The sequence below is a fragment of the Prionailurus bengalensis genome, chromosome A1 (assembly GCF_016509475.1).
Source record: "Prionailurus bengalensis isolate Pbe53 chromosome A1, Fcat_Pben_1.1_paternal_pri, whole genome shotgun sequence".
Classification (NCBI taxonomy): Eukaryota; Metazoa; Chordata; class Mammalia; order Carnivora; family Felidae; genus Prionailurus; species Prionailurus bengalensis.
This window is the reverse complement of record NC_057343.1, coordinates 51,643,789-51,657,833: the sequence shown is the minus strand read 5'-3', so window position 1 is coordinate 51,657,833 and position 14,045 is coordinate 51,643,789. Positions and strand designations below refer to the sequence as shown.

Sequence of the window (14,045 nt, the reverse complement as noted above, 5' to 3'; positions counted from 1 at the left end):
TATGGAGGTTCCTCAAAAAGTTAAAAATAGAACTACCCTGCAATCTAGCAAATGCACTGCTGGGTACTTATCCAAAGGATACAAAAATACTGATTCAAAGGGGCACATGCACCCCAATGTTTATAGTAGTATTATCTACAATAACCTAATTATGGAAAGAGCCCAAATGTCCATCAATTGATGAATGGATAAAGAAGATATGGTATATATGTGCAATGGAATATTACTCAGCCATCAAGAAGAATAAAATATTGGGGCATCTGGGTGGCTCAATCAGTTGAGCGCCGACTTTCAGTTTTCGACTCAAGTCATGATCTCATAGTTTCTTGAGTTTGAGCCCTACACTGGGCTTTGTGCTGATGGTGTGAAGCCTGCTTGGCATTATTTCTCCCTCTCTTTCTGCCCCTCCCCAGCTCATGCTGTCTCTGTCTCTCACAAAATAAATAAATAAAAACTTAAAAAAAGAAAAAGAATGAAATCTTGCTATTTGCAATGACATGGATGGTGCTAGAGTGTATTATGCTAAGTGAAAAAAGTCAGAAAGACAAATACCATATGATTTCACTCACCTGTGGAATTTTCAGAAACAAAACAGATGAACATAGGGAAAGATGAACATAGGAAATAAAAAAGAGAGAGAGGGAGGCAAACCATAAAATAAACTCTTAACTGTAGAGAACAAACTGAGGGTTGATGGAGGGAGGTGGGTGAGAGATGGGCTAAATGGGTGATTGGTATTAAGGAGGGCACTTGTGATGAGGACTGGGTGTTATATGCAAGTGATCATTCACTAAATTCTACTCCTAAAACTAATATTACACTGTATGTTAGCTAACTAAAATTGAAATAAAAGCTTGAAATATTAAAAAAAGATAACAAAAAAATAAAATACAACAAAAAAAGCATACAACCAAGTATCACTAGGCTAACATGAAAAACAGAGATTCCCTAAATCAATAATGATAATGATAATAAAAGAAACTTTGAATAAAAAGAATATAGAGACAGAAGAAACTCTAAGAAGACTGTAATTAATATTTTGATGAAGGATAAGAGAATATTGTTTACATTAAACATCAGTATTCTGTTTTTTAAGCTCATAGAACAAGAAAAAATTTTATAAGTTAAGACAACAGCAATAAAATCAGTAGAAGGGTTAGAAGATCAGGTTGAAGCAGTCTCCAGAAAATAGAAAAAAGAGAAAGAAAATAGGTGACATAAAATAAAATTGGATCTAACCAGGAAATACAATCCCTCACAGGTATTCAAACAGAGAAGAGGAAATAAATTACTCAAGAAATCTTACAAGGAAAATTCATGTGCCTCAAAGATATACGTCTTCAGATTGACAGAATACACACTGAGTGCCCAACATTCATTATGAAAAAAGAATCAAACTAGGATACAACTTTGTAAATCAGAACACTGTTAATTAACAGACTGTAAAGTTTCCAGAGAGCAAAGACAGATTATGAACAAATATCAAACAGAATGGCATTAGACTGGTTCAAAGCAGCACTGGCATAGAAAATAACAGTGCCTTCAAAGTTCTCAGAGAAAATGATGTTCACCATACCTAGTTCAACTAGCAGTCATGTTTGAGGGACGATGAAGATGGCTTTTGAACATGCATGATATTGAACAATTTTAACTTCCACGCCTGTCACTTCTTTAGACCAGAACAAGGTTTTATGAGGGGTGTTGCCAAGCGGAAGAAGTAGAAATGATGTTTGACTTTCTTGAAAGGTGTATGGGGAACCCTTAAGGGAAGGTGTAGAGAAAACTTAGCAAATGCAAAAATAAGGCAATTGTTGACTTAATGAAAAAAAAATTACACAAGGAAGGAAATGTAATATACAATTTGGCTCATGAGCCATGATTACACAATCATAATAAGTGACCTTTGAATACTAATTTTACCAGAAATTATTATATATAGCTCAATTTTGAGGATTTGGGGAGGGAGGAGAGCATCATTGTTCATAATAGACACCAACAGAAAGTATCTGAAACAAACAAAAATATTAACAGTGGAAGCTTTGGCATATTATATAGTAATATGGATATCAATTCTAGATAAAATAGCCATAAGTTTAATATAGCTACTTCTAGTGAAAGAATTTATAGTATTCAACTATGTATATATTATATACATAAATCTATTATATACATAAGTATATATAGTATAAATTACATATCTTGGCTGAGTCAGAGGCCTTAGAACTGGAAGAAGAGGAGACTGAACACTGGGTCACTTATTCCTATGAAAACTCTACCCTCTACAAAGTGCTGTCCAATGGAAATACAATGTAGTCTATGTATGTAATTAAAATCTTTTTATTAGCCACATTAAAAAGGTAAAAAGAAATAGGTGTGGTTAAATGTGTATGTATTAATGATGTATTTCACTCAACTCAGTATATCTAAAAAATAATTTCAACATGTAATCGATATAATATTAAGATTCTGTACTCTTGTTTTTATGCTAAGTCTTCAAAATCCAGTGGGTATTTTGTATTTAAAGCACTAACCACATTTCAGGAGCTCAGTAGTCAGTCACATGTGGCTAATGGCTGCTATATTGGACAGTGCGTCTTGGCTGTATTGTTGGATGTGGTAAAAGAGGGACAAAAGGTGAGGAACAGAATTTCCTCTGCTGGCAGAGTGCTGGTCCCATGCTGGTGACTGTTGAGGACTCATTTAATGTGACAGGTATTTATAGCAGGTCTTTGATGAATATTGGATAAATGAGTGCTGAATGAATACACAATTAACAAATGAGTTTTCATATTATGGAATATTGTTGATGTTGATGGGTATTAGTCATAATGGAGAAGCAAAGTGGAAGAGGAACATTGGAAATTTTGTTTCATCTGTAGAAGCCACACCATTCTCTTATGCTTAAATTTGTGCTTCGTATCATGAAGCATATTAGTAATTATGCATAACATATAAAATATTTTGGCTTATGTGTATTCTAATACGGTATAATTTTATTTATATCCAGTATTCATACTTTTTACTAATCTAGTATGTTTCCGTCCACAAAACTTGAAATCATAGGCAGTACTGGTTATTGAGTGTTTTGGAGAAAGATGCAATATTTCAGTGTTTTGAGCCAAACTGTCAGTTAATAATCTTTGGATTTGACATTTTTATTTTGGGCTGCTTGAAATTTGCTTCTTACAATAAACTTCTAGTTAGTACTTTTTACTGATGTGCCAAACCATGATAATTCTGAGCAATTTATTTTCTCATAAACGATGACATATTACTGAAGTATCTTTATTTTGTCTGTGTTTGGGACATTTAAACATGCTTTTTTATTTGTTTCTTGTCTTTTAAATAGGTGCCAATGATACTAAATTCACTACAGAGAAGTGTACAGGCAGTGTTGGTGGGAAAAATTCAAATTCAGGACTGGTTTAGCAATGGCATTAAGAAAGCAGCTTTAATGCACAAGTGGCCATTAAAGGAAATATCCGTTGATGAAGATGATCAGTGTCTACTTCAGAATGATGGATTTTTTCTTTATCTGTTATGCAAGGATGGATTATACAAAATAGGCTCTGGATACAGTGGAACAGTTAGGGTAATGTGATTCCTTACAGTTCTTAATTTTAGCAGAAGTTATCCCTAATTGTGTTTTGTTTTCAGCTTCATTTTTACAGTACTATTTAATTTTGATGTAATCATAATGGAAACGCAAGTATAAAATGTCATCTGTTTATGTTATTTTTCATTGATTATTAATTATGCAACTGTTGATGGGCTTTTTTGTTACTTTGCAGGGCCATATATATAATTCTACATCTCGCATCAGAAACAGAAAAGAAAAAAAGTCTTGGTTAGGGTATGCTCAGGTAGGAGAATATCCACAATAAACCACACTTTTCTTTCTTATAGAGCATGTGGCTTGTACTTGTTTGATCAATAAATAATGTGACTTCTGTTTAAACAGATATGGTATATTTTTACTAATATGGCTAATAACAATGATACAGTGTAGTATAGAGAACATTGGCTTAGAATTCATGAGAGGTTTACTTTTAGTTCTGACCGTGATCTTTACTAGCTGTGTGACTTTGGACAACTCAGTTAACTTATTTGATCCCCTGTTATTTAGCCAAATTTTGTGAATCTCTAGATAAGAATGGAGACCACCATTACCATTAGTAAATATGGATTGGGAATGTATCCATGACGTGAGTCCAAATTAGAATTTCTTGCCACAAGACCCTCCACTTTAAGCCTAGATCAGTACCTTCCAGGGAACAGTGCGTGGTCTGCCCAGGGCATAGTTACCTGTATGGAGGATCATGCAAAGTATCCCCAAAGAGAAAAGTGGTAGGCCCATGTTGCTTTCTTAATGCTGTGATCTCATCACCTGACTAATGTGGCCAAATGGGTGTCAGCAATCAGACACACTACTACACTCTTCACCTCCCATGAAGAGAAGCAAATGAAGGATGGAAAAGGGCCAGAAGTGTTTATTTCCATACTTACTCTCCCTTCCTGAGAGGTAAAATACAAGCTCCCTTGTGGAAGGATGTCGAATAAATATGTCCCCGCATACCTGTCTTGCTCAGCTCAGAGCTTGTTGTCATCATCAGATTATAAGATATATTTGAAAGGATTTTGAAAATTAAAGAAATTGTTGTTATATGAAAAATAATTGTGCTAGATCAACTATTGGGGAGATTTTGAAATTAAATTTTTAAAAAAAAATTTTTTTTTTCCAACGTTTTTTATTTATTTTTGGGACAGAGAGAGACAGAGCATGAACGGGAGAGGGCAGAGAGAGAGGGAGACACAGAATCGGAAACAGGCTCCAGGCTCTGAGCCATCAGCCCAGAGCCTGACGCGGGGCTCGAACTCATGGACCGCGAGATCGTGACCTGGCTGAAGTCGGACGCTTAACCGACTGCGCCACCCAGGCGCCCCGAAATTAAATTTTAATTGTCAAATTAATTTCTCAGCGATTGTCTTTTAAAACTTAACATGGTTCAAAACATCAAATTGTTATTTGCCACTATAGTATGTTATAAAGAATAAGGACGTGGAAGTATGTTCAGTGACATATCATTCCATCTCAAACCACTACTCTATTCATTTATTAATATTAACCTAAATATTTCAGCTATATTTCCTTAAAATATTTCTTAAAGTAACAGTAGTCATTTCTATTATTTACTTGGCAAATGATAAAATAATTTTGAGCAAGATGTCTGTACTGGCCTGTGTGGTGTATCTCATATATGTATCTGAGAATGTAATAGGTTAAATTGATACTCAGTGGTATACGATTCCTCCTCTTATTAAAGCACACCTCAGATACTTGTATTTTTAATATTTAATCTGTTGTAGACATGAAATTTGACATATTATCATACCTCAGAAAACTATACAGACCTGTATGACTATTGTTTCTGCTAAATAGCTAATGAAAAGATATTTGTACACATAACACAGCAAAATATTTTGTTGTTTACAGGGTTATTTATTGTATAGAGATGTGAATAACCACAGCATGACAGCCATAAGAATAAGCCCTGAAACACTGGAACAGGATGGTACTGTGATATTACCAGGTATGTTATTCAACTAGTCATTTGTTTTCTTTACAGGTAAATTTTAAGAGATGTGCATGTTGGGCCTTTGGACCTATAAACAATGATTAGCAAGGGACAGTACTTGCTTATAAATAGGTTGAGAAAAATCTTGACATACAAAAATGTTATAGTGTGTATAAAGTTGATGCATGTGAGGAAAACAGACATCAGAAATATAGCATAAATCGTTTTAGTGTTTGTTTTCAAATCACTGCCCATCTGCAGCCTGGTCCTTCACCCTCACCACCAAGACTAATTCAGCTGCTGAATAAGGGGGTGAGGTTACTTTGTTGCTCCTAATAAAACCATGACTCTGGCTCTTATAAAACTTGGTATGAAGAACTCTCTGTTAATTTTTATTTTTACTTTAATAGCAGTACACTTTGGGTTTTCCTCTTCCTATGAAAGGGTTTTCAGAGACAGATTTTAGAATGGATCAGGAATTTTTTTAATTCCATCATTTATACTTTTTAATAATACTCTGGTAAGGCACATTGGACACATTTCATTTTGCTTTAATTTTGAAGTTGCACATACGCATTTATCTCTTAAATCACTGTACTTTCTAAATTCTGGGGCAGGGGATCTTAAATTTTGTAGAACACTGGGCAAATGCATGATATCCATTTTAAAATCTTTGAATTTGCATATACCTTTAATGCATAGTGAGGAAGTTTGTTTATATTAAAATCTTAAATGTTTAATGTGTCTATCAGTAATTTCATGAAGAGCAGCAATACTACTTTTAGGCACTTGACCATCTGAAAATGATTGAGAACTACTTCCGAAGAATACATTGGGAAGGATAATTGCTCCCAAGCTGCTTGTTAATTTTTTAAAGATTCCTTCAACTTCATCAAACATTTATTCAGATGTTGCTATGCATATATATATATATATATATATATATATATATATATATATATATCCAAATTAGTGTACATGACACCATGTTAAGGTAAATGCCACATTTCATGTGTGTTTCAACAAATAAAGTACTTTGGAAAACATAACTTATTAGAGCTATTTTGTAAATCACTGTTTACAGATATATCTACAGGTTTTTTTAAATCACTGCAAGTCCTGGGCCATGCCTGTGGTGATGATGATGATGATGATAATAATTTTAAAATGATTACATGTACCCCCTTATATATACATATATTAAAAATAATAATACTTATTGTATAAGTATATATAAGGAAAAAATAAAAACTAATTGTAACCCCACTTCTCATGTATAAACACTATCAGCATATTGGTAAATATCCTATCTTTTTCCTATGTTTAGATGGACATTGTTGTGGAAAAAAAAAAAGAAGAGATCATATGCTGCCTAATGCTTTTTTTGGACCTATCCCTTTCACTTAATATTCTGCATATAGTTCCAATATCATTTTAATGTTACAAAATACATTCAAATGGAAATTCCTCCTAGTTTTTTACCATATGTTATACTGTAATGAGCATCCCTGTTGCTCTTTGTGTGTGTCATTTTAGGATAATGTCTTGGAAGAAAAATTTTAAACACTCACCCCCACCATGCACACACCAACAGGTAGATACTAATATAAAAGATGTGCTTCTGAGAAACCCTGATCGATTAACAGAGATTGTGACTGAGAAGATTATTTGAAAATGGCTTATGTATAGCTGTTTTATTTATGATGAAATTATGATAAGAATTGACTTGTTGTTTTTGTTCAGTTTAAATCCCTCTACATCATTTAACATATGAAATACAACTTTTAACAGTACAAGTGTGGCTTTCTTTGTTTCATGAATACGTGCCATATTCAAGGTGAAGAATGAACCAAACTTTGGGAGGACAGTCCCGTGTTGTATGTCTTCCCAACTGGCAGATGTTGCTTGATATTTTCCTGAAGATGCTGTCTTATAACATTACATGCTGGATAAAGAAAGGATAAAGAGAAAATCTTTTTGAAATCATGCAGCAGGAAGACTTGCGCTCAAGCCTGAAGATACCCGGAAGATACCCATCATCATTTTTCCATTTCTTTGACCTGGTCTGCAATTTCTTCAATAGCACTCTTTTTTTTTTTTTTTTTTTTTTTTTTCGTTTTTCCCCTAACGAGGGGCAACTCTATAGTTTTCACATCAAGAAGCACAAGTAAATTGTCAGGTTTATAGATGGTAATGAATACCATATTTAAAATTGACATAAATCTGGTAATTCCTTGAGCTTCATGTTTCAACTTGTCTTATAGTTTAGCTTGTAAATAAGTTATTTTCAACCTAGCATTGATGAACTTAGAACATACTTTTTTCTGTTAATAATCATTTTAGCCTTTATAGTGTGACATATCTTTTATATTGTATCCTATGTCATTTACTCTCCATGTCTGGTGACAGATTGCCTCAGATCATGAGAATTTTTGCTACTCTTCTTGCGCCACTTCACTCCTCACCCCTGCATTTATCTGAAATTATAATGAGTTTTTCTTCTTTGCTTTTTAGTTTAAAATCTTACTGCTTAGAGCTTGGGAAGCATCTTTCTTGCGCCTCTTTGTATTCTGTACAGTGGACTAGGAACTCTTTCTTTCGATTTCTCCTCTCTTTGATTACCAAGTCTCTTGGGCTACCAGTGGGCCTTGTCTCCCAGTTTCTATTTCCAGTTTGTGATCACTGAATTCTCTATTTGGTAAGGGTCTGCCTGTGTTTTGCATATTTATAATAAGGAAGTATGCTAGTATGAAGCTCCTGGGCAAAGATATGGAGTAATCCAGCTTATTTGGGTGGGCTCCATTACTGCATTCCAAAACCAGAATTTTACGTTTTGTTGATTCAGGTGCAAATAGAAATGAAATATTATTTTAGTATTGTAATTAATGGAGAGATTCATCCTAGTTCTCTGCAGTTATTTTGAGAAGTGTGTGTGCTTTTATACTTGCTTGCTGAACATTTGTTTTTCCAAAAGGATACAGTTTATATTTAGATGTTGATTTTGCTTGTAGTTTCATGTTGTTCAGTAGCAATCACTAACACATGTTCCAGTGGTCCTTCTGTAATACTGGTATCCCTTGTTACAATGGCATTTGTGCATTATTTTGATCAAAGTAGATAGTGCAGTGTTCCACAGAGATACATATCGTATTGATAAAACACAATATTCCAGCCAAAATATATGAGTGCTTTCAGACAAAAGAAATACATAAACCTAAGTGTGTTTGTTGTACAAAGCAGATGAACATTTAAAATGTATAGCATGCTGTGGGCGCCTGGCTGGCTCAGTCAGTACAACATGTGACTCCTGATCTTGGGGTCATGACGTGAGTTCAAGCTCCAGTTGGGCATTGAGCTTACTTTAAACACACACACACACACACACACACACACACACACACACACACAAATGTATACATAGCATGCTAAATGCTGAAAATGCTGGGAATAACCATTAAACTTCTAAGTGGAAATGGTATAACCAGTTCTGTTTGATAAAGCAAGGGATATCTGTAGCTGGATGCCATAGACCTCAAATGCAGAAGCTTTAGGTCTATCTGTATTTTTCTGTGACACTAATGACTGTGATGTATGTCTGAAGGTAGAGTGTTGCCTACATTGCATGTATTGAAATGATTATAACCAACATTATAGTTTGTTCATCATGGTGCATGTTTATTATCAGACTACATCTAATACTAATTCATTTTGAAATTAGGTGGGCTTTCAGGTCCTTGATTATGGAAGATTTATAAATGTAAGCACAAAATGTAATAATAGTTGAGTTACTTAGTTTCTGCTAATTTGTAATTCTTTATTAAAAAAGCACAGTATCCCTTTAAGTTTAAGTTTATCCTTATTGCCTGGAGAACTCTCATTCTGACTTCAACAGAGGAGTAAAGTCATTTTGTGAGCTATTTATTTATATTGTAATATAATTACTTTTTCCTCTTCTTGTACAGATTGCCATACTGAAGGTCAAAATATTTTATTCACTGATGGAGAATATATTAATCAGATCGCTGCTTCAAGAGATGTAAGTACTCTGAATCATGAATAGCTGGTGTAAATGGAATCCCTTTCTCATAAATTATTTGATATTAATTAGTATAAAGCCTTGGAAGACCAGTTTATGCAACATAATACTCTGAGTGTTTTCTTTCTTTTAGGATGGCTTTGTTGTCAGAATTTTTGCCACAAGCACTGAACCTGTGCTACAACAAGAATTACAACTTAAACTGGCCAGAAAATGTTTACATGCCTGTGGAATCTCACTATTTGATCTGGAAAAGGACTTGCATATTATAAGTAAGATAGTCAAATAAGCCTTTCTCCCATATTTAAGTTTTTAGATTCTTTATTCTTTTGAAAACTAGTACAGTGTTTTAAGCATTGTGTGTTACATTTTGGCAGTTACTTTGCTGTTACTATAAAGCAACTTATGAATTAGTATGCATAAGTAACTAGGAAATATGGTCTTTAAACAGAGTGTGTTATATGAACACCATTTGAAGAAAGTGACTAATGATTTTCCGTTTTCATTTTAAATAGAGCAAATGAAAATAAACTTACATTTGATAAGAATTATAGGCAGCACTTAGGGACATCCTTAATTTATATGTTCTATCTTTATTCAATTATTTAAAATTTTGAAAACTTGCTCTGTAAATATTACCACATTAATATACATAGTTCCCTCATTGAAACCTTTGATTGTTAATTTGAACAGATTTTTAGGACAGCCATAGAATGATCCCGTAGATTGTGACAATGGTAATTGGCCTAAAACACTGATTAATAATCTTTCATTTGGATGCAGAAATAGGGACAGCCACAGAATATTTCTGTCTTAGTATACATCCTCCTGCAGTGTCCTAGTAGTAATTAGGATCCTGTTTCCCAGGAGGCTCTCAATTTTGGTTTGCCGTGCTGTTCCAGGTTTAATAGTGCCATTTCTAACGTGCAGGATTCTTTGCAATACCCACCTTTTTTGACTATTATCTCATTAAGTTTAATAAACTTGACATGAGTGATATGCTTTGCCTATTTTATTTAATTATGTAGTGTTTTTAAAATTTTTCCATAGAAGGTACTGAATTGAAATTGTAGTTTTTAAATTTAAAAAGCTCATAAACTAGTAGTTTATATTAGACAAAATCATAAAATATACCATATGTAATTATTTACTCATAGTTTTAGAATTTGAAAATATGCATAAGGGTCTTTGTTATGTATGCACACATATGTATCCAAATTCATGGAGTAGCCACATGAAATGTTCTTCTGTAGAAAAGAGCATGGAACAAAGAATCTAATATACCTTAATTCAGATATCTGCACAACACTGTTCAAGCCCAAATGACTCTGTGTCTGGACTAACCTCATCGAGTAAACCAGGCAGTATAGTTGTGAAAATTGAATGGGATAAGGTTCATGCACTATGTAATGCCTACTACCTAATAATAATGCTCAGTAAAAATTTCTTAATTCATTAATTCAAGAAATATTGCTGACATTGGTTTTAAACATTTTTTTATGTTTAAAAGATTAATTTGGCACTAGTTTGGAACAAGTTAAAAATTTATGGTAATTTTATCTTTCCTTGGAGTACTGTACATACTGTTAATTTTTTTTTAAGTCAGGAATATGGCATATTTTGTCATCCTTGTTTTTTCTTTTTTTTAATTGAAGTGTAGTTGACACACAATGTTACATTAGTTTCATAGTGATTCAACAAGTTTATCGTCATCCTTGTTTTTGAATGGTACTGAGTTGACGTTTCAATAACTCAAAATAGTGCAAAATTATGATTTACGTTGTTCATATTAAAATATAGTAATATTTATGAGTCTTGTATTATCAGGCACAGGATTTGATGAGGAGTCAGCAATTCTTGGTGCAGGGCGAGAGTTTGCACTAATGAAAACAGCAAATGGAAAGGTAAATTACTCTTTAGTATTAAAAATGAACATCCTGTGTTTTATGAGATAACCAATTGGTATAATCAGTTGATTAGTTTATTTACATAGACCACATGTTTAAACATAATTGAAATTTTGATTTTAAATTATTTCATGTTTTTTTAATATGGTGAAATTTTATTCATGTTGAAATAGTATAAAAGAAAATTGTGAGATACAAGAGTATAAAACTTTATAAAATACTACATTTTTACAGATATTTTAATTATGGAGCTTTTAATTCTTTGAGTGGGAATGAATTCATATTTTGAGTTTATTTTGATGAACACATTTATTGCAAATTTCTATAAATGTTCAGAAATATAAAGACTACAATTTGGGGAAAGTAGGAGCAAGTATAAGTGACAGATTGTAGAGCTCAGTCTGTAGAGATAGAAGCTTCTTTCTTATCTCATGGGTGTGAGAATAAAGTGAGGTAATTACAAGAATTTTGAAAATTACAATGACTAGGGGAACCTGGGTGACTTACTCGGTTAAGCATCTGACTTTGGCCCAGGTCATGATCTCATGGCTCATGAGTTCGAGCCTTGGATCCTGCTTCAGATTCTGTGTCTCCCTCTCTCTCTGCCCCTCCCCCGCTCATGCTCTGTCTGTCTGTCTCTCTCAAAAATAAACATAAAATTTAAAAAAAAGAAAATTAAAATTACTAGGCAATTATGGTATGTTAATATGTAGGGTTTTTTACATTAGGAAAACAAGTTGAGAATTTTATCCATTTCCTCCTCTTGTGAGGTTAGAGTATATTTGTGAAGTATATTTTTATTCATATCTATCGGGAGACTTATAATGGAAGATTATAGATACCTTGAATAGATACGAAAAAGCTATTATGAACTGGATCTTTAGAAAAATATGTATATTTCTCTCCTACTGATGGATCTCACTGAAGTATAAAAACAGTTTGGTTTCTTGTTATTTTTGTTTTTTAGTAAGATATGAAAGTCTTTTTTCTCTCATGTGAAACCTGGGACAGTACCCCAAAAGGCACCATAATTCTCTGTCTCTCTCTTACTCCCTCTTTTTTTTTTTTTTTTTTTTTTTTTGATATATAAGATATATTATACTGGCAAGTACCAGAGTCTTGGAATCAAGCAAGGTGGTCCTTCAGCAGGAAAATGGGTTGAACTACCAATTACAAAATCTCCAAAGATTGTACACTTTTCAGTTGGACATGATGGTTCTCATGCCCTTTTAGTTGCAGAAGATGGAAGCATATTCTTTACAGGATCTGCTAGTAAAGGAGAAGATGGAGAGTCAAGTAAGTTGACTAAGAAACTGGACATTCAGTAAAAATATTGTGGAATTTATTAACATAAGGTATATCAATTTCAGTAGCCTTAACCAGATTAACCTTACCAGATTAATAGATGATTTTACATTGTGGCATAATCGGTTAATAGTGTACTGTTCATTAAAGAACTGGGATTGCTGATTTCATTGTAGAGTTGATTTTCATAAATTTTTATATATACTTTTTGTATGTATATATTGCTATTCATCTGTTTTGCTCATTGGTGTTATTTTTAAAAACGTATTTATTACAATATATTATCTTAGGTCACCCAAAATTTTATAAGGAATATATATTTCAGAATGAAGTAAACCTTTTGTTGCCTTGTGTAGTAGCTTTAGTTATGGGTCACTATTCTTGATGTTATTTCTCTGTAATTAAATCATTCCTAAACAATGAAAACAATTTTATCTCTTATCTTTCGTATATTTCTGTTCAGTCTTTCTCAAAGTGCCATTTTTCTCTTTTTGTAACTTCCCATATACTTTACATGTTTTAGCACAGTGGAGTAGCATCTTATGAGGATTAGGTTTGAATTCAACATCTAATGTAAAAATCATGTGTAAATAAAAGTTACTTGGGAAAAAAAAACACATAACGTGTATTGCCATCTCAGAAACTTGAGCACAGCCAAGTTTCCTTCTAGCATTTGGAGGACCTTGTTCTTTCTTCGAGCATGAGATAGTGTAGTTGCTGTATACATGTATATGGGTCATGTTATATGAAAAAGTATAATGGTATTTTAAGTCCCAGAGTTGTGCCCAGCATAGCAATATGTTTTTATTCTGAAAGGCATCAAGAACTGGGATTGACCAAAGGAACAGAAGATTGATATTCCTTGTCTTCTGCTCATTTCAGGGATTTCGTTTTTGATATCAGAGGCTACTTGGATCATCATCCACATTTAAATTTATTTAGTCTTTCTCCATATATGTATTTCCCATCCACTAACTGGGTGCTTAAACGTGTTCAACGAATGAGGAAGTGATTTCACTTTCTAGGATCTAGCATAAGAAAGCATGTGAGGTAGAGTTTGAGAGAAAAGGGAATTTATATACATATATAGTTATATATGATGGTGAAATGGTGTTTATACACACACACACACACACACACACACACACACACACACACACATATATATATGGAATAGTGTTAATAATGTGTAAATAGCCAATACAGAGATTGAGGTCCCCA

General features: G+C 33.2%; 1 protein-coding gene across 17 annotated transcripts in view; it reads left to right on the top strand.

The window, feature by feature from the left end:
• MYCBP2 (MYC binding protein 2) overlaps nt 1-14,045 on the top strand; it is a 286,735-nt gene that overhangs the window by 60,899 nt on the left and 211,791 nt on the right. For all 17 annotated transcript variants that reach the window (XM_043580959.1, XM_043580920.1, XM_043580876.1 and 14 more), the window contains exons 6-12: nt 3,350-3,592; nt 3,792-3,863; nt 5,495-5,591; nt 9,539-9,612; nt 9,746-9,884; nt 11,440-11,516; nt 12,611-12,815. In XM_043580959.1, the coding sequence (XP_043436894.1) occupies nt 3,350-3,592; nt 3,792-3,863; nt 5,495-5,591; nt 9,539-9,612; nt 9,746-9,884; nt 11,440-11,516; nt 12,611-12,815 (907 nt within the window). The remainder of the gene's footprint in view (nt 1-3,349; nt 3,593-3,791; nt 3,864-5,494; nt 5,592-9,538; nt 9,613-9,745; nt 9,885-11,439; nt 11,517-12,610; nt 12,816-14,045) is intronic.